This window comes from Eurosta solidaginis, chromosome 2 (genome assembly GCF_040869045.1).
Source record: "Eurosta solidaginis isolate ZX-2024a chromosome 2, ASM4086904v1, whole genome shotgun sequence".
Lineage (NCBI taxonomy): Eukaryota > Metazoa > Arthropoda > Insecta > Diptera > Tephritidae > Eurosta > Eurosta solidaginis.
The window spans coordinates 225,905,692-225,926,212 of NC_090320.1; the positions used below are offsets into that span (position 1 = coordinate 225,905,692).

The window sequence follows — 20,521 nt, forward strand, 5'->3', positions numbered from 1 at the left end:
CAGGTAAAATTCACGTTATATGGCGGTTATATAAATGGTAAAACCGCAGTAAAATTGATTGTCAAATGACTCCAAAATGTAGAGTGAAATGACGGAGAAATGGCCGCCATTTGACGAGCATTGTGACGTGTGTGAGCAGAACAGTACTATGATCGCATCCTATAGGTGGGAGCGGAATGCACCATCACATTAATAGGAACGAAACGGAAAATTTCGTCACAAAACCTAATCTGCCCATGCAAATGTGACTATAAATATAACCGCTGGGAAAAGTTACAATGCCCGTAAAATGACTAGTCAAATGACGTGGAGCGTTTTTGCAGGGTTATGATCACAACCACCGTTGTTGTTGCATTAGTATGATATATATCTATCGTGATCTGGATCACTGTTCACTTGAACGCGAAGATTGTTTTGACAACTTTTGCTAAAACGGAATCTGGTAACTTTAACATCATATTCCAGCTGCTGCCGGTGGAATGAAAGGAATTGTTATTTAACATCAAGAAAATATTCCTTAATAAAAAATAAGAAAAGATGTCCATAGTTAAACGTGTTCAGGTTAGTTTGGTATTGTCCTCAAGCAACGGATGTAATATATTTTTCACCTACTCATAGCAATGGGCGACTTTTGCGCGAACCTGGCACATCTACGATTGCACCTGGCAAAATCCTTTTGATTCTGCGGCGCTTATAAAAACACATCTAATGGGTTTGCACAAACCTATCTATCATCCCATGAGTAAGTAAATTACCTCATTAAAATAATAACAGCGTTAAGTGTACGACTGCACAAAAAGTTGAGCCTGCTTGTTGTGTTAATGCAGAGTAAGGAATGAAAGGAAATTCATGATTGACATTTTTGTGGATATCAGGTGGAAGGGGGATAACGCTCCAATAGAAAGTGTTGATCTAGAAAATTTGGTTTCTAGCTGCCCTTGAGGTTCTTGCAATGCTGGTGCCTAGTTGTTGTTGTAGCAGTGCTTCGCCCCATCCAAAAGGTGCGATCACTCACAAATTATCATCAATATCCTCTAACCGGAGTCCAAGAAAACTTGCAGTTTCAACAGAACTGGTCCAGAGTGAGAGGGGTGCTAGAGGCTTTGTTTCCACAAGAGCAATTAAAGAGATGGTTGATGCCGTGAGGGGACACATTGCAAGCAGGACATACATTTTTTATGTCGGGGTTGATGCTGGATAGGTAAGAGTTTAACCTGTTACATCCAGATCGAAGTTGAGCTAGAGGGACACGTGTCTTACCTAGTATTTTGTTGATGTTTTTATTGTAGCAAAAAAGACACTCCCCGTGGGTCCGAGCGTATCGATGTTAGTGGTAGTTTGCCGGATGCAGATGCGGTAGTTTCGAGTGCCAAGCACCATTAAGGTACTAGCCCGGCCGGGGGGGGGGGGGGGGGGGGGTTGAATACCCTCAGAGGATTTTGCGATACCCAACCTTTACCTAGTATTATAATTGCTGTACAACTGAATCAGGTCATTTTAATCTATTTAAAAATTGTGTGGCCAAATTTAGCTACGGTCTATTCGATAATCAGGTTGCTACAAATCAGATGCACACAAGAGTTGCTATTAACAATATGTTTGATTGTTGTAAAAAAAACGAGATACTCAACACCAGCTTATATGTTTATAACTCAGAAGTGTGTAATTAAACCCTCGGTAAATCAGCACTGGTAAATAGAAATGGAATATTTACCGCTAGATATACATTATTAATAAGTTTTACTTTTAGGAGCTCAGTATTTTACTGCTACTCAAGCAAAGGAATTTTTCTTCTTATCAACTTCCAGATGATTGTGGCGATCATGTAATTTGCATTAATACCAAAGAAATTGCTCTACCCGGCGACGAATGGGTTAAACGTGTTTATTTTCATCATACTGGTTATCCTGGCGGTGCCAGCTGGACACTAGCGTGGCAGTTACACGAAAAGGATCCAACAATGGTTATGAAAAAGGCTGTTTACAATGCGATGCGTGGCAATTTACAGCGCAGATATACAATGGAACGGTTACATTTATTTGCCGATGATAAGGTGCCGGAAAATATTCTGGAAAATGTGACAAATCAAATAAGAACACCACGCACAGTGCCACAACGTTTGGATCACATTGATAAAGAGACATTGGAGAACTTCCCTTCAATTTTAGACTATCCAAAAGATTATGTTTTGCGTTAACTTGTTGTGAAACGAAGTAGAATAAAAATGCGCGATATACCTTTGGAGAGATTTAGGCTGAGCTTCTCTTCCAATTTTCGTCGCGCTCCTTTAAATTTTCCGTATACATTTTTCCTACAGGTTTCACGCCGACTCCGAACGGCATTTGCGGTAATTCTTTACCTTAGCTCAGAACTGCTAAAACTCGTCCAACGACGTCTAAAGACGCGCTATGAACGCAGGATCACGAATCCGAAAGCGGAAATTGAAAATTTTCATGTGGTTGTTGTAATTTTGACGATTTTGTTGTACTAAATTTTCGATGTTGCTTTGCCCCGGCATGGCACTCTTACTACACGTCAAAAAATCGTAATGGTCAAAAGGTGCGTTTTGAGGCCAGGACCGCAAATCCGAAAACAAAAGTTAAGTGGACCCAATTGTTTTTTTTTTTAAAGGTTATTCGTAAATATCTCAAAAACGTTACCATAGAATTAAAAATAACCTTGATTTTCGGAATCAGGGGGTGATTTTACATAGGAATTTCATAATGGCGTCTCTGAGTTATTTTGGCTGTAAACCAGTGTAATCCGAAGGCGAAAAATTTCAAGTCCTTTAAAAGGTATTAACGAAAAACCGAAAAATGTTCCGGGTACCTCCAAACCCCAGGATGAGATCCATAGTATTTTTGTGCAGAACACCTTTTTGCGTTGGTGGCCTTCGGCCGCGCTTATAAAAAATAGACAACCCTATACATTATGCATGCCGAATAAGGGAAAACGTCAACGGGATGAGAACACCTAAATATTAATTTCATCATGAACTGCACATATCTCCTTCCGCACAGAGATAAAATTTCTGTTTTGATTATTGCTGTCGAGATTAATACACGTCTTTTGACACCTCTCACGATATTTTTGGACGCGCATTAGATGTCGACTCCTGTTCTAGACTTTTACCATACTTTTCGACGTGTATTGAGAGTGTCATGCTATCGCATAGAATAACCTTTGCCCGGGACTTGAACCCAGGATCTTTGGTCTGGTAGGCTGAGCACGCTACCATCCCATCACATCACGGCGACCGCAAAATAAAGGGCCAATTAAACTTCCTTAACCCTAACGTCATAGTCGTAACCATCTCCAATGTGATCGATTAATGGTGACTTAACCTAAAAATCGTGAAAATTTCATCAAAATGAAGAAAACGCAAAAAATTACAAACATATTCCACAAAAAAATAAGTGTCTTAGTCATAATGTATCCTAAACAATGAATAAAATCTACAAAAAGTTATTAAACTCACCAACTCAAATATGTTTAGGTTATGGATATGGCGAGAAACCAAAAACCAATTGGTTGGTTGTGATATGGTTATGGGGTTAGGGTTATGGTATTTAATTTAATTTATTTATCAGTCTACAAATTAAACAATCATACAGGCCAAATATACAGACTTAATTTAAAGATATAATGTACGATATAAATAACATATGCAATATTTTAAAATAATATTTAAACAGTATTTAATTAAACGCTTGAAAATTTCAAATTAAAAATTTGAAAGTAAGCAGAAGTTAAAACGTAGTAAATGAAAAAGACGTAGTAAGTGAAAAAGACCTCACGCAGAGTTCTCAAGATGGAGCTGTTTTCTCGGAAGGCGCACACAAGTATTTATGAAATTGACAACAATAGAGCAAATTAATAGTAGACAAAATTTAAACAGAATAAAAAAATGGACTATTTATTGACCCACTTATTAGTTTTACAATAAATAAGGCCAAGCATCTCCCTGCGGATCTGTAACGTGGGAACTGTAATGGTTTTAACCGGTTGCTGTAGGGGGGAAGATTTTTTGAGGGATACCATGGTAAGTGTTTTAACACAAAAAGCAAAAATTATTTCTAGACCGATTCCAGCTTGTCAGAATGAACCTGATAACACCGATTCCAAACTATTGAAGCTTATTCCAAAATAGGCCTGACCAACGATATAAAGAAAGTTTTTGTAAAGGTATGGTTATATCAGCATTATAGTCCGACCTAAAGGGCCAATTAGACTTCTTTCACCGTAACGCCATAGTCGTAACCATTCCCATATCCATAACCATCTCCAATGTGATCGATTAATGGTGCCTTAACCTAAAAATCGTGAAAATTTTATTAAAATCAGGGATGCACCTTAACGTTAAGCTAATCGTTTATCAAAAAATTTCCACCGTTTCCGTTGAAACACTTCGAAATATTATCGATAAAGAAATTATCAAGATAAATTGTATCTCGTTTTTAACCGAAACGAAAAGCTTTCGTTAACGTTAAAAACGTTAACAAAAACGTGATACTTTATGTTTGAATTGTGCTGGCAATGCTATAGCCAAGGTGAAGCCGTAAGGTGGTAACAACGAGCGCACATACACACACAAACTCCATATAATTTGTTTGTGTAATTCGTTGGTGGTAATGTCCAAAACACTCTGAGAAATGTTCGTACTGTCAAAATTCATGAGAAAAGTTGCAATCAGCTTGGCTATTGCTTTCACCTTTAATGACTCCGCCATCAATCAGCTTTGCCAGCATAGTTTGAAATTAATAATGAACATAAACGATTTGATTCCGTTTTGATATGGCAGAAAACGAAACGAAATCATTTCGTTAATTTGACGTTTTTAACGTTAATAAACGAAACGAAATGTTTTTGTTTCGTTTATTAACGTTAATTATCGTAACGAAATGATATCGGTTCGTTGGTTAAGCATGCCTGATTAAAATGAAGAAAACGCAAAAAATACAAACATATTCCACGAAAAATAAGTCTCTTAAGCGCCAATTAAACTTCCTTAACCCTAAAGCCATAGTCGTAATCATACCCATATCCATAACCATCTCCAATGTGATCGATTAATGGTGCCTTAATCTAAAAATCGTGAAAATTTCATAAAAATTAAGAAAAGGCAAAAAATTATAAACATATTCCACAAAAAATAAGTCTCTTAGTCCTAACGTATCCAAAACAAGGAATAAAATCTAAAAAAAGTTATTAAATTCACCAACTCAAATATTTTTAGGTTATGGATATGGCGAGAAACCAAAAACCAATTACCCTACAAGAAACGCTGATAATTTTACTAATACACTCACACTTGTAATTGACAATGCTGATGACGTAAACATTGATACTCAAATTTATGTATGTTCCTTTGTTCGCTCATGCATGTCCGCATGTTCCCAACGACAGCCTATAATCATGAAAAATGACTCAAACTGGGAAAGCTTCGGACACCTGGTACAGAACAAAAGAACATACAGCAGATACCATTATGCATGTGAGACAGATACATAATTCTCAACGGAATTTTATATATGCGATGACAGTTTATCCGATTTAATCATGTTGTCACTACTGACTGTCATATGACAATCAAATGATTATCACGGTTGTCTTGTTATTTTTTAAATTCCGCCATTTTCAACCGACGAAACCCATATAAAAAATAAGTTTAAAAAATGAAAAAGAGAGCATTTCAAAGCTCCATGCTAAAATAAAAAAAATTGAAAATAATATTAAAAAATACCAAAAGCTGTCGGAATGTATGGGGCGCACTCAGAAAATGTATACACGAAAAGTAATAGTGGTTAATGGTGATTCATTTTTAAATGTGTTTCCGCATGAGGAAAACGCTCTTCTGTTGTTTTGTTATTTTCTGAATTTAAATTGAACATCCTGAACTCGAATTCTTATAAAACAATTCATTTTAAACAAATAGGACGGCCCATACATGACACAAAAGCCATGCGCAAATATAAAACGACGGAATTTGTGCAAATGAAAATTTTGACATACACGGCTCAAAAACACTGCGCAATATTCATTTTTAATGTAGCGCCACAAATGAAACATGTGTTTTAATTGTATAAAAAAGGCACTAATTGTATAAAAAAACACTATTTATTTTCCACAGTGCTGGTAATTCACAGTATAAGTGGAAAAACTCGCACCAGAAGCGTTTATTTTCCATAGTATTTATAATTTTTATATATTAGTTGCAAGACCATCTCAACTCATTGCAGCCCTGCGCAATATTCATTTTTCAACTAGCGCAACAAATGAAACGTTTTCTAATTGTATAAAAAATTATTATGTATTATTTAATTTGTGTGAATTCCTGTTGCAAGCTAAGATGGTCCTTATGCCTTCGATATTAACATTTTTAAGCAACAATTACTGATGTTATATTATCAGAAACAACGGGTAAACTGTGTAACATTCACCACACACGAAGAAAAAAGCATGTGCAATATTTGCAGACATGCGTAAATATCAAAATCGTTTTGATTTTAGCGCAGTTCTCTGCGCAAATAGCGCAACCAGTGCACACACCGGGCAAATCCTTGTGCAAATTGGTAATTGGCACAAGGATACTTGAGCCGTGTAATTGGCGTATAAGAAACACGTATGCTTTTATCACGTACAAAATTAAAAACGTAATGAAATAAAGTAAATAAAAAGCAAAAAGCATTGTTTCATTTTTGGCGGAATATAACAATGGTCATTTATGATAGTATAACAGTCAAAGCTGATATCTACAGTAAACTATCATTTATGACACTTTTTGATAGTTAGAGTGTCAGCACTGATCCATGAAAAGGTGTTACGGTCTGCTGCTACGGTATATGGCTGCGATCTACTTGGGAGCGTGTTCACGGGAACACACCTAGCGATGTGGCAAAGGTTGCGATGAAAAATATCGGAAAAGAAGGGAACAGACAGACCGGCCATCACGAGAAAAATTTTTCTCTTCTAGCATGAGTTTCCGCCCGATACACACCAGAAAAGTGATATTTGCTATATCTTTGCAGAAAAAGTAAAAAAAAAAATATTACCGAAGTTACAGAAAGATATCGGCAACGTTATCAATCAATCTGCAGGAAAATAAAAGTGATCAAAAAGGACAACATTTGGCAATAGTTTTAGAATACATTTCTTTGCTATTAACTATAAAAAGCCGCACTTCCATTTTATGTTCAATCAATCATACCTTACTAAGTATAAAATATACGAATTTTGCTGAACGCATTAAAAACAGCGAGGAGTCTCACTACAATTGAAAAATTTGTTCACACATTTGCAAGCGGTTATGTGTACATGAATGTGGATGCAGTAGAATTACAACCACCTGTGGCAAACACCTTATATGCTCATGGGCCCGGTGAACCGGCAACAACAACAAACCGGGGAAATTTTTTTTGAATTAATTGCAACTTTATAAAATCGATTTTGTATTGAATACGTAAAACGGTCTTTGGCAACATGAACGTATTGGCACAAATAACAAATGGTAAGATTCAACAACAACAGCCAATGAATTGAATCGGCAGTATCAGCAACATCAACAACAGCAAGTTCAACCGCAGCAGCAAAGGCCGCTACCTATAGGCCCAACGAAATAAGCCGGGCACACCCAGAGCCGGCCACCTCAACCAGAACAACTACCGCAATAACCACATAAAGGGGTGAGTCCGTTCCAAAGCCCCTTGAGTGGAGCTTACATACACTCCTAGGTACACGTACATAAGGGTGGGCACACGAAACATGATATACGACACTAACGCTATTTACATCTAATCGCCACCCATTTACACGTATGATTAGCTACCTAAATTGGGTATAGTTATATGCATATATAGACATATGCCCCATTAGAGTGCGCGTCGAGTGCAGCCACCTAGAAAATGTACCAAGGTGCGTAGTGAGTAGGGGTATATGTACATATAAGCATATGACCACTTAGGTTGCACATATGTATGCAACCCCTCTTATGAAATACTTGCCTAAGTTTAGTCAGCTGGAGAATGCCAGCCGTTGTATTACGTTTGAATTCCACCACTATTGTACCTTTGCGTTAAATACGCAAAACTAATGCTATGCTTTGTGGTAACCCTAAATAAAATTTCGCATATGTCCTGGCTATGCCAATTTCGTATAGAATTTTCTGACTAAGATTAGGTAAGGTTTGCATTAACGAAAGACAACCAAGAAGGCATACCCAATTTGGAAATTTCGGATTATTAAATTTAAAATCAAGATAAATACAATTAAAGATTTGATATCAGATGCATATGCATGATGATAAATACCTTGACTATGTATGTATATTTAGCCTTAAAGGACTAGACATGCCAATTTGTATGTTATATACACATACTTGAAATGTAAAAGTTAAATATAATATTTAAAAGGTGTCAGATTATTTTTATTTGTTCTTATTGAAAATTAGTGTATTCATACATACATATGTATATTGGAGTTTTCTGTATTTTTCAACTTCGCAAGTAAACATGTTTTAGATGATTAATTTAGGAAAGTCGGTCTGTATTTCCCCGATGGTATAGCGCGCCTAGTATTTATTTATTTTTTATATATTTTAAATTTTAAATAAAAGCCTAATTTACACCGTACACCTAAATAAAAATGTAAATCTTAAGTACAGACGTTGAAGTATTGCGTCAAACGCTAAACGTTTATTGGTCAATTCTAACCTGCATATGTTTCAGGGTATTTTGAAGAAAGTTCGTGGTTTAAAACGAGAGATTTGTAAGAACAAATAGGTCTGTCCTTACGTATATTTAAGCATATTCATTTAAAACAATGCTATTCGACATATGCCCACAACAAAGTGAGCAGGTATAAGGAAGCTTCCATGTATACCCCTGCCTACCCTCCAATTGGGATGGTCTACTTTTTTTTTGAATTCAGTACCAAAGTAAATGTGACCTGGATCTAAATCAAGTTTATATCAAAAGGAATGAAAATATGTACATACCTTTTTTTCTTACGAATCACTCCTAGTGAACCTCCTTTTTGTACGGCATCATTTAGTTCACTTTAATGTACCTAGCTGTAAACTTATATAAATTAAATCATAATCCTAAGTAATAAGCCGTAATGAAAATGAATTATAAATAAATTTGTAATTGAAATGGGAATGCTGGCGTCGCCAATTATTTAGAAGGCATAAGGTAAGACAGGTAAGGGGCCACCGAAATTTTAGGTGCGTCGGTGGCCATGGTTATTTGAGGGTGGGATATAAGCACCGGGCGTCGCAACACCACCCGCGGCGCCCCCCTATGTATATTCGGCCCTTTTCTTTTTTATTTTTAATTTTTTCAGCTTTTTTGTTATTATTTAATTTTTCAGCGTTTCTTTTGAGTTTGATTTAAACTGTTAGTAACCGGTCATCTCCGGTTCGGTAATTTTTTTTTGCGGTTATTTTTTTTGGATTTAAAATTTTTGAATTTTTTTTTGAATTTAGATTTTGAATGTCAACGGTCTGTCCGTGACATCCGGTTCGGCCGGATGTTGTTTTATTTTGAATTTTTAAGCGTTTTGAGTTGTCTCTGCGCTTCTGTTAGGTTTTTTTTTGAATTTGACAGCTGCTCGTCTTGATAGGCATGATAGGAACTTTTTTCTGTTTATGGCGTAGGAACAGTAAGGTTGGCAAGGACCCGCCCCAGCCGACAATGACTAGCCACTGTGCACCACTACATCATGCCGACCGCCTTCCTTACTGATTCCACTGTAGATGCGTTACCATAACAGATGGCGCCCAACGTGGTTCCTGAGGCGCTGGGTGCGAGGGTCACTCCTGGTCAACTTGTGAAGTTGACCATCCCACCAGTCCGGGGTGAGCAGCCGCAGGAGCAGCCACCTGCGTTGCGGTGGGATGGTTTGACGGATCAGGGTGTCCGGAGTGATCATCGTCTCCGGTAGCTGAGGGATCCACGTGACTTAACGTCAGTTATCGGGATTTTTGTTTTCACCCGATGAGGCAGTGCTGCACGCACTTGATTTTTTTTTGTAGTTGGGGTTTTTATTTTCCCGGAATGTTGTCCGTTAGTCGGCTAAGGAATAATTTTGTCCGCTAATTTGGTTTTTTTTTAAGTAAAATTTTTTTTTGTTCTTTTAGTTTCCTTGCCGAATTTTGTATCGTCTTGGTATGAGTGTGTGAGTGTATGTGTTGTAGGACCCCAGCTCATCCCACGTCTCAGGTGGCAACACATAGTGCCACCTGGATTGTGACGGGTTGAGCTGGGATTCAGAGTGGCACCCCTTCCTGTCCCACCAGACTGGGGGAGCGGTTTCGAAACCGCTCCACCCATTGCGGCGGAGGCAGGAGGGGTGTCCAGCGAGAATGGACGGGAGGCCTCAACACCCCCAACAACCAGTCCCAGGGGCAAGCCCCTGGAGACTGCCCCTGCGTTGCGGCTGGGCGTGTTGAGACCTACTCGTGTGTGCATGGAGCGGACCCTGGTGGCCCCAACCAATCTCGGAGGGGGGCCTTAAGACCCCCCTCGATTGCGGTTGGGAGCACTAGGGCCAAGTACGAATGTGTTTGTATCAAATTTTTTTTTTGGAGCCCGAGTGCCTTCGGGGAACAGGAGATGTCAGCGTTCCCATTGAGTATCCAACATTTTTTTTGGCCTTCTGTGGGGGCGATGACCACTAGCCTTTTGGAGTTTGGACGAGTTCTCCTTTATCAAAATGTCTACCCAAATTTTTTTTTTGGCCTTCTGTGGGGGCGATAACCACTAGCCTTTCGGAGTTTGGACGAGTTCTCCATGTCAAAATGTCTATTTTTTTTTTGTCTTGCCTTTTGTGGGGGCGATAACCACTGAAACCTTTCGGAGTTTTGACGAGTTCTCCATAACAAATGTCTAATTGCCGCAAAGCCCTTTTAAACTAGGAAACAGAATTAATTCCCAAATTTGACTTAACTTTTTTTTGATGGCCCCATGTTGCCCGGCTAGCTTCGTAGTAGGACTTTGAGACTCTTATCTCAGGGGTGAGTCGTGCCCCACGTTGATTGGCATTGGAGGCCCCTGGCAATGGCTTCCCACAGCGGATCCGGTTTCCTGTTCGCTCCATCGTCGGGCCTTCTAAGCGAAGCAGGTTTGTTACGGTCTGCTGCTACGGTATATGGCTGCGATCTACTTGGGAGCGTGTTCACGGGAACACACCTAGCGATGTGGCAAAGGTTGCGATGAAAAATATCGGAAAAGAAGGGAACAGACAGACCGGCCATCACGAGAAAAATTTTTCTCTTCTAGCATGAGTTTCCGCCCGATACACACCAGAAAAGTGATATTTGCTATATCTTTGCAGAAAAAGTAAAAAAAAAAAATATTACCGAAGTTACAGAAAGATATCGGCAACGTTATCAATCAATCTGCAGGAAAATAAAAGTGATCAAAAAGGACAACATTTGGCAATAGTTTTAGAATACATTTCTTTGCTATTAACTATAAAAAGCCGCACTTCCATTTTATGTTCAATCAATCATACCTTACTAAGTATAAAATATACGAATTTTGCTGAACGCATTAAAAACAGCGAGGAGTCTCACTACAATTGAAAAATTTGTTCACACATTTGCAAGCGGTTATGTGTACATGAATGTGGATGCAGTAGAATTACAACCACCTGTGGCAAACACCTTATATGCTCATGGGCCCGGTGAACCGGCAACAACAACAAACCGGGGAAATTTTTTTTGAATTAATTGCAACTTTATAAAATCGATTTTGTATTGAATACGTAAAACGGTCTTTGGCAACATGAACGTATTGGCACAAATAACAAATGGTAAGATTCAACAACAACAGCCAATGAATTGAATCGGCAGTATCAGCAACATCAACAACAGCAAGTTCAACCGCAGCAGCAAAGGCCGCTACCTATAGGCCCAACGAAATAAGCCGGGCACACCCAGAGCCGGCCACCTCAACCAGAACAACTACCGCAATAACCACATAAAGGGGTGAGTCCGTTCCAAAGCCCCTTGAGTGGAGCTTACATACACTCCTAGGTACACGTACATAAGGGTGGGCACACGAAACATGATATACGACACTAACGCTATTTACATCTAATCGCCACCCATTTACACGTATGATTAGCTACCTAAATTGGGTATAGTTATATGCATATATAGACATATGCCCCATTAGAGTGCGCGTCGAGTGCAGCCACCTAGAAAATGTACCAAGGTGCGTAGTGAGTAGGGGTATATGTACATATAAGCATATGACCACTTAGGTTGCACATATGTATGCAACCCCCCTTATGAAATACTTGCCTAAGTTTAGTCAGCTGGAGAATGCCAGCCGTTGTATTACGTTTGAATTCCACCACCATTGTACCTTTGCGTTAAATACGCAAAACTAATGCTATGCTTTGTGGTAACCCTAAATAAAATTTCGCATATGTCCTGGCTATGCCAATTTCGTATAGAATTTTCTGACTAAGATTAGGTAAGGTTTGCATTAACGAAAGACAACCAAGAAGGCATACCCAATTTGGAAATTTCGGATTATTAAATTTAAAATCAAGATAAATACAATTAAAGATTTGATATCAGATGCATATGCATGATGATAAATACCTTGACTATGTATGTATATTTAGCCTTAAAGGACTAGACATGCCAATTTGTATGTTATATACACATACTTGAAATGTAAAAGTTAAATATAATATTTAAAAGGTGTCAGATTATTTTTATTTGTTCTTATTGAAAATTAGTGTATTCATACATACATATGTATATTGGAGTTTTCTGTATTTTTCAACTTCGCAAGTAAACATGTTTTAGATGATTAATTTAGGAAAGTCGGTCTGTATTTCCCCGATGGTATAGCGCGCCTAGTATTTATTTATTTTTTATATATTTTAAATTTTAAATAAAAGCCTAATTTACACCGTACACCTAAATAAAAATGTAAATCTTAAGTACAGACGTTGAAGTATTGCGTCAAACGCTAAACGTTTATTGGTCAATTCTAACCTGCATATGTTTCAGGGTATTTTGAAGAAAGTTCGTGGTTTAAAACGAGAGATTTGTAAGAACAAATAGGTCTGTCCTTACGTATATTTAAGCATATTCATTTAAAACAATGCTATTCGACATATGCCCACAACAAAGTGAGCAGGTATAAGGAAGCTTCCATGTATACCCCTGCCTACCCTCCAATTGGGATGGTCTACTTTTTTTTTGAATTCAGTACCAAAGTAAATGTGACCTGGATCTAAATCAAGTTTATATCAAAAGGAATGAAAATATGTACATACCTTTTTTTCTTACGAATCACTCCTAGTGAACCTCCTTTTTGTACGGCATCATTTAGTTCACTTTAATGTACCTAGCTGTAAACTTATATAAATTAAATCATAATCCTAAGTAATAAGCCGTAATGAAAATGAATTATAAATAAATTTGTAATTGAAATGGGAATGCTGGCGTCGCCAATTATTTAGAAGGCATAAGGTAAGACAGGTAAGGGGCCACCGAAATTTTAGGTGCGTCGGTGGCCATGGTTATTTGAGGGTGGGATATAAGCACCGGGCGTCGCAACACCACCCGCGGCGCCCCCCTATGTATATTCGGCCCTTTTCTTTTTTATTTTTAATTTTTTCAGCTTTTTTGTTATTATTTAATTTTTCAGCGTTTCTTTTGAGTTTGATTTAAACTGTTAGTAACCGGTCATCTCCGGTTCGGTAATTTTTTTTTGCGGTTATTTTTTTTGGATTTAAAATTTTTGAATTTTTTTTTGAATTTAGATTTTGAATGTCAACGGTCTGTCCGTGACATCCGGTTCGGCCGGATGTTGTTTTATTTTGAATTTTTAAGCGTTTTGAGTTGTCTCTGCGCTTCTGTTAGGTTTTTTTTTGAATTTGACAGCTGCTCGTCTTGATAGGCATGATAGGAACTTTTTTCTGTTTATGGCGTAGGAACAGTAAGGTTGGCAAGGACCCGCCCCAGCCGACAATGACTAGCCACTGTGCACCACTACATCATGCCGACCGCCTTCCTTACTGATTCCACTGTAGATGCGTTACCATAACAAAGGAATGAGAGTGAGCAGTACGGCTATATACTTAATCAGTAGGCCATGTTGGTGTATAAGAAGGAGACAAAAACTCACACGTACACAGTTGTTTACATCACATTTGCGCAAGTCCCCGTAAGTTTGTGATAGAAAGTTTGTATGAGGCGCTGATCGTTAGGTTGGCATTGCTGACAATCAGATGATAGTCATATGGTAGTCAGTATTCTTGTAGGGTAGTTGGCTATGGTGTGGTTATGGCGTTATGGTATGGCACCATTATCGATTACATTGATTTTCATAAGGTAGGTTCGATCAGCTGTTTTATCTGGTTATGGTCTTATGGTTACAAGTCAGCATTAATTGGTCCTTAAACAGGAACAATTAATTTCGGACTTTTTACCGATACCGAAAATTTATCGTTTTATTATCACATTATCGATAGCGAACCATCGTTCATCACAAATCACACAGAAGATTCCGCATCTACCGTGATTTGTAGTATTTGCAACAATGATGACATGATACAAAACATTCATTCTCTCTCAATTCGTTTCCAGAAATGGGTCTTAAAGTTCATTCAATTGTAAACATTGGTTCATTCGATTGTAAACAAACTTCATTCGTTTCCAAGAATGGGTCTTGAAGATCAGAGTTGCGTAAACCGCGGAAAAAAAATTCCAAGAAAATCGGTGCGTTTTCATTATTTTTCATTTCAAGTGTATTCAACTACATAAGCGGATCAAAAATTTGTAAAAAAGGTACAAGAAATAACAAAATTAAATGAGCTGTTATATTAACGCACGAAAAGAGATAAGTACATTTTATCTTAGCTATCAAAAAATTAAATTTCACGTGTTGTCACGGAAAAATTTTTAACGGGTAAAATAAGCTTTTTTTTGTATTTGTGATCCTGAAAAAATTCGAGTTTTTTGATATCCCATTTGACAATCTTCAGTAAGTTTTCGGTGAAAATTATAAATTAAACCTTTATCATGTAAAATTCCCCAAAGTTATTCCGAAATGCCCAAATTTGATTTTGAGGATGATGGCATCTATGGTCAATGTTATAAAAAATGCACATTTTCACGCGCTCTCAGAGAGCGAGAAGTTTCATATCATGATTTGCAAGTCTCATTTCATTCACGCCAAATTTCTTTGTTTTGCTTTAGCGGTCATTTACATATTTTTTGGGCAGTCTTTCGTGATGACAATTTTATAATTTTATTTCACTTGAGTACTTCTGCATATTGTTGTTTGACCGGTCAAAAAAAGGTGATCTGAATCACTAAACGCCCATAAACATTCAGGCGAATGCTCCTTAAACAAACAAAATAACCCATAAATCATAAATTTAGCATTTCATCATTAACTTTCTGACTGTAAGAGGTGATAAGATTAGATAGAGATTAAAAATCTGGAGTACTAACTAAAACCCTCCCTTTTCTAATTTCAGCTACAACACGTTTAGTAAGCACACAGGAACGGCTTCAGCAACATCCCACAACAAATAGTACAACTTCTCCTCTTTCCCCAGAACCACAAAGTAAAATGGGGCGTTTGGGTAAAGTAGATCCAAGTTCCTACTCAGAACCACAACGCATTACAACCAAACATAGTGAACTAACATGGACTGTGGATTTTGCTAAAACAAAACTTTTGGGAAGTGTGACACATCATTTCAGTGTCTTGGAAACAAATTTACCAGCTATTGTTAGTGCTGTTGACGTGTACAAGCTATTACATGCTAATTGAATTTTTTTATATCATTTCGCCTACACAGCTTTTAGATGTACGTGACATCACTGTAAAGAATGCATCCGTAATTTGCAACGGTGGATCATCTCTACCAATCAATTATTTTATAAGTGATCCTGTAAATGATATTGGTGCTAAATTGACTTTGGAACTGCCTGAGGGTACTGCCAAGGGAGAGTAAGTAAATGTTTTGTTTAAAATCATGCCATTTAACATTGGTTGGGCTCAATATGTTGTTGTTGTTGTTGGTGGTGTTGTTGTTGGTGTTGTTGTTGTTGTTGTTGTTGTTGTTGTAGCGATAAGGTTACTCCCCAAAGGATTTGGGAGCGTTATCGATGTGATGGTCCTTTGCCGGATATAGATCCTGTACGCTCCGGTAACAGAGCACCATTAAGGTGCTAGCCCGACCATCTCGGGAACGATTTATATGACCACATTAAACATTCAGGCCATCCCTCCCTCCCCATCCCCAAGTTCCATGAGGCACTTGGGGTCGCCAGAGCCTCGTCTGTTTGTGAAAGAGGATTCGCCCCGGCTACGTGAGGTTGACAATTGGGTTTGGAGAAGCTATATATAGCGCTGGCAGCCTGAAAAGCTTGCGCTACACAACCCCTTGAATCTGGTATTTTAGTCGCCTCTTACGACAGGTTCAATAGGTGATATGCTATCTTTATGGCTATACCTACCACAAGTCTTTTCTATTTGAGTGCAGCATAAATCAAATGCGCTTATCAATTTTGTACTTTAGTAGCATCTACTCACTAATGTGATATGCGGAGAATTGATAAATTCTTTTACAAAGAAAAGCAGATTTCCAGGTAGTTGGAACTTACTTTGGCTTAACTTCGACCTGGATACCTGTTAAGAATTACACCTTACATATATAGCATTCAATTGTAAGGGTGAGGCAACTCTAATAGCAGTATCTCTATGATGCAACCTTGTTGAAACTGACCGCTTCTTGTGACTTCCGTAGAACCTTTTAAATAGTTTCACTATTCTGTGGAACTACACGAGATCGACAGTAATATGTTAAAGGATAAATGTCAGTGGTTTTGACATCAAGATGCACAAAGTGACTTGCGGTCCTGAGTTATGAGCCCTATGTCGATGGCAAAAATAGAGTACTTCAAATTTATTGTTATTACTTTGACTAATCGCTTTCTTTATTTACCTAATAGCCTTTTGGTGCGCATCGAATACGAAACTTCAAATCGTGCTAGCGGTCTACAATGGTTAACACCCGAGCAAACTCTAGGCAAAAAGCATCCATATCTCTTCAGTCAATGTCAACCAATACATGCACGTTCTATTGTACCATGTCAGGATACACCTTCCATTAAGTTTACCTATAAAGCCACTGTGGAACATCCAAAAGAGCTTACCGCTCTAATGAGCGCACTATTGGAAAAGAAGGAAACCGGGATGACCACATTCAAACAGGAAGTACCAATACCGGCTTATTTGTTAGCCATTGCAATTGGTGATCTTGTCTCGCGACCTTTAGGTGAAAATTCAAATGTTTGGGCAGAAGAGGGTATTGTTGATGATTGCGCAGCCGAATTTTCAGAAACTTCGAAAATGTTAGAAACAGCGTCAGATATTTGCGGCCCTTATGTATGGAAACAGTATGATCTATTGGTTATGCCACCATCATTCCCTTTTGGTGGCATGGAGAATCCGTGTCTTACATTTGTAACACCAACATTGCTGGCGGGCGATAAATCTTTAGCCAATGTTGTAGCGCATGAAATTTCACATAGTTGGACCGGTAATTTAGTGACAAATAAAAATTGGGAACATTTCTGGTTGAATGAAGGTTTTACAGTATTTGTTGAAACGAAAATTGTGGGCCGCATGCAAGGCGAAAAGGAACGTGATTTTCAAATGCTAAGCAATTTAACGGATTTGCAGGAATGTGTGAGTGGATATGTGATTTGAAAATAATCTGTCTAATACGCTCATGTAAGATAATATAAAGTTTAATATTCTAAAACACAGTTACGCACACAATTGGCCAACACTCCCGAGCTTACCAAATTGGTTGTTGATCTATCTAATTGTGGTCCAGATGATGCTTTCTCATCGGTGCCGTATATTAAAGGTTCAACATTCTTGCGCTATATTGAAGACATACTGGGTGGGGCTAAAGTTTTCGAACCTTTCTTGCGTAGCTATTTGCAAAAATATGCATACAAATCGGTCGAAACTGATGACTTTAAAGCTACCTTATATGATTACTTCAATCAGACGGATAAAAGGGATAAGCTAACTCAAATCGATTGGGATTTGTGGCTTACGAGTGAGGGCTTGCCGCCAATAATACCAAAGTAAGCTTAAGATTTTGTTGATGTGAAACAAGAACGCTTTATTTCAGAATCCGGTCAACAAAAGCTCTAGTGAAGTATAAACTTAGTTCATATTCTGCTGAGATACAGTCTTACCTATATTCTGAGATAAAGTACTTGGCACATAATTCTAAGATAGTGTTTTTGCTATTTGCACTACTTCTGCATACCTTTACAACAATGTTTATGCATTTGTTTTCAATGCACAGATTCGATGAGACTCTTGCTAATGTTTCCAAGTTACTCGCTCAATTGTGGAGCACCAAGACGGCTGCTGAACTACTCGTTGACAGCGACATAAGTAAACCATTATCATCTCATCAACTTATAGATTTTCTTGGCAAATTAATTGAATGTAACGACATTGTTGAATTGAATGAGAATAAGATTGAGCTACTGGAGAGCACCTACAAATTAAAGAGCACAAGAAATGCTGAAGTACGTTTTCGTGTTATGCGTTTGGCTATTAGGGCGAGGTTGCTGAAACGTATCGATGAGATCATTGCATTTGCCAACTCGAATTTCCGCATGAAATTCTGTCGTCCAATTTATCGTGATTTAGCGCAATGGCCGGAGGCTAAACCAATTGCTATTGAAAACTTCCAACGTGTTAAAAATGAAATGATGACGGTTTGTGCACATACCATTGCAAAAGATTTGGGTTTGAAATGAAATATGCCTTTCTTTTTATCAACTGTTAATCTATGATTGTATTAATTTGATATAATTGAAACGTAAGTTCTTATTTAAATCTTTTGATATAACTTATAATAAAAAAGAGTAATCAAACAGAATTTTATAATTGTGTCAGCAAGGGGATTCAAGGGGATTGAAGGGGTTGTGTAGCGCAATATATAGCTTCTTCAACCCAATTGTCAACCTCGCCTTCGAGCGGCGAATACCGTTTCACTAACAGACGAGGCTCTGGCGACCCCAAGCTCCTTATGGAACTTGGGGGTGGGGTAGGGAGGGGTGGCCTGAAGGTTTAACGTGGCCATATAAATCGTTCTCGCGATGGTCCGGCTAGTACCTCAATGGTGCTGTATTACCGGAGCGTACCGGATCCGTATCCGGCAAGGGACCATCACATCGATAACACCCCGCAAAGCCTTCGGGGAGTAACCTTATTGCTACAACAACAACAACATTGGGTCTGCAAATGAGAGCAGCTATCTACTAACCTGGTTTGGAAGTGGAGAGGTTCATCCAGGCGATGAAGAGATGATGCGTGCTGATTATCTTGTCCTGCATCTTCTCCAGAACTTTATGTCAAAAACCAGTCGATTGAAGGCGCCGAGCCCGCACTGATATTGCTCAAGAAGTTCGTCGAACTTTCGCAAAAACCAAAAGTTGGATGTTGTTGTAGTATTAACGTTAAAGAGACTCCCCGAAGGTTTTGGGGAGTGTTATCGATGTTGATGGTCCTTTGCCGGATACAGATACGGCACGTTCCGGTTACAAAGCACCATAAAGGTACTAGCCCGACCATCTCGGAAACGATTAATATGACCACATCGAGGCCATACCGCCCCCCACCCGCTAGTGCAATGAGGAACTTGGGGTCACCAGAGCCTCGCCTGCTAAACATGTGTATGATACATTAATATTTGTAAAATGATTCCCCCCGCTTAGGTGAGGTTGACAATTGGGTTGCGGAAGCTTTGTATTGCGATTATCAGCCTCTTGAATCCAAAGTTGGCTCGGATTGCATTATGGCTTATCTTATAGATTCGGCTAAGCGGACTTAGGTTAGGTTAGGTTAGAGTGGCCACCGGTGTGAGCACCAGTGCACTTAGGCCCAAAAGGTCCCATTGGGATACCACGTGGATCTCTCCCCTACTCAAACCAACAGGTCGATTCAGCAAATGTCAGGAATTTCTTAGGTTCCAACTTAGCCAGATCACAAAGATCGTCAAAGAAGGGAGATCCCAGAGATTTCTTCCTCTTGCGTCAAAGCGCAGGAAAGTCGCACAGAAATTGCTTGACTGTTTTTATCTCCTTGTTGCTGTTTTTGTAGCAATGTTTCGCCCTACTTAATAGCTGCGACCGATCACAAATTGTCATCAATATCCTCTAACGGGAGTCCAAGGAAACTTGCTGTTTCGACAGGGGTGGACCATAATGAAAGGGGTGTTAGAGGCGTTGGTTCCACATTACAATTAAAGAGATGGTTGGTGTCATGTGGGGATACATTGCAAGCGGGGCATACATTTTGTATGTCGGGGTTGATTCTGGATATGTAAGAGTTCAACCTGTTACAGTATCCAGAACGAAGTTGAGCCAGAGTGACTCGCGTTTCCCTGGGGAGTATGCGTTCCTCTTCCGCAAGTTTTGGGTACTGTTCCCCGAGTACTGGATTCACCG

The 20,521-nt window shown here is 38.6% G+C and overlaps 1 protein-coding gene across 4 annotated transcripts; it reads left to right on the plus strand.

The window, feature by feature from the left end:
* The first annotated feature begins 402 nt into the window (after window positions 1–402).
* LOC137240655 (large ribosomal subunit protein uL13m) lies at window positions 403–18,951 on the plus strand. Of its 4 annotated transcripts, XM_067767189.1 has the most exons (7): window positions 403–561; window positions 619–742; window positions 15,508–15,764; window positions 15,835–15,986; window positions 16,991–17,729; window positions 17,811–18,139; window positions 18,367–18,951. In XM_067767189.1, exons 1-7 carry the CDS (start codon window positions 538–540, stop codon window positions 18,827–18,829), a joined length of 2,088 nt encoding a protein of 695 aa, XP_067623290.1. In that variant the 5' UTR covers window positions 403–537; the 3' UTR covers window positions 18,830–18,951. The 4 variants fall into 4 exon arrangements, with proteins under 4 accessions (XP_067623290.1, XP_067623294.1, XP_067623291.1 ...); XM_067767190.1 differs by lacking the exons at window positions 403–561; window positions 619–742 and adding an exon at window positions 15,209–15,440; XM_067767191.1 differs by lacking the exons at window positions 403–561; window positions 619–742 and adding an exon at window positions 15,209–15,433.
* Window positions 18,952–20,521: the final 1,570 nt, after the last annotated feature.

Bases quoted from the DNA above. Each gene is read 5' to 3' on its own strand.
- LOC137240655 (XM_067767189.1), top strand. From the start codon at position 538: ATGTCCATAGTTAAACGTGTTCAG. The intron at 15,765-15,834 runs GTTAGTGCTGTT...TCGCCTACACAG, and splicing joins AAACAAATTTACCAGCTATT to CTTTTAGATGTACGTGACAT. The intron at 18,140-18,366 runs GTAAGCTTAAGA...TTCAATGCACAG, and splicing joins TTGCCGCCAATAATACCAAA to ATTCGATGAGACTCTTGCTA.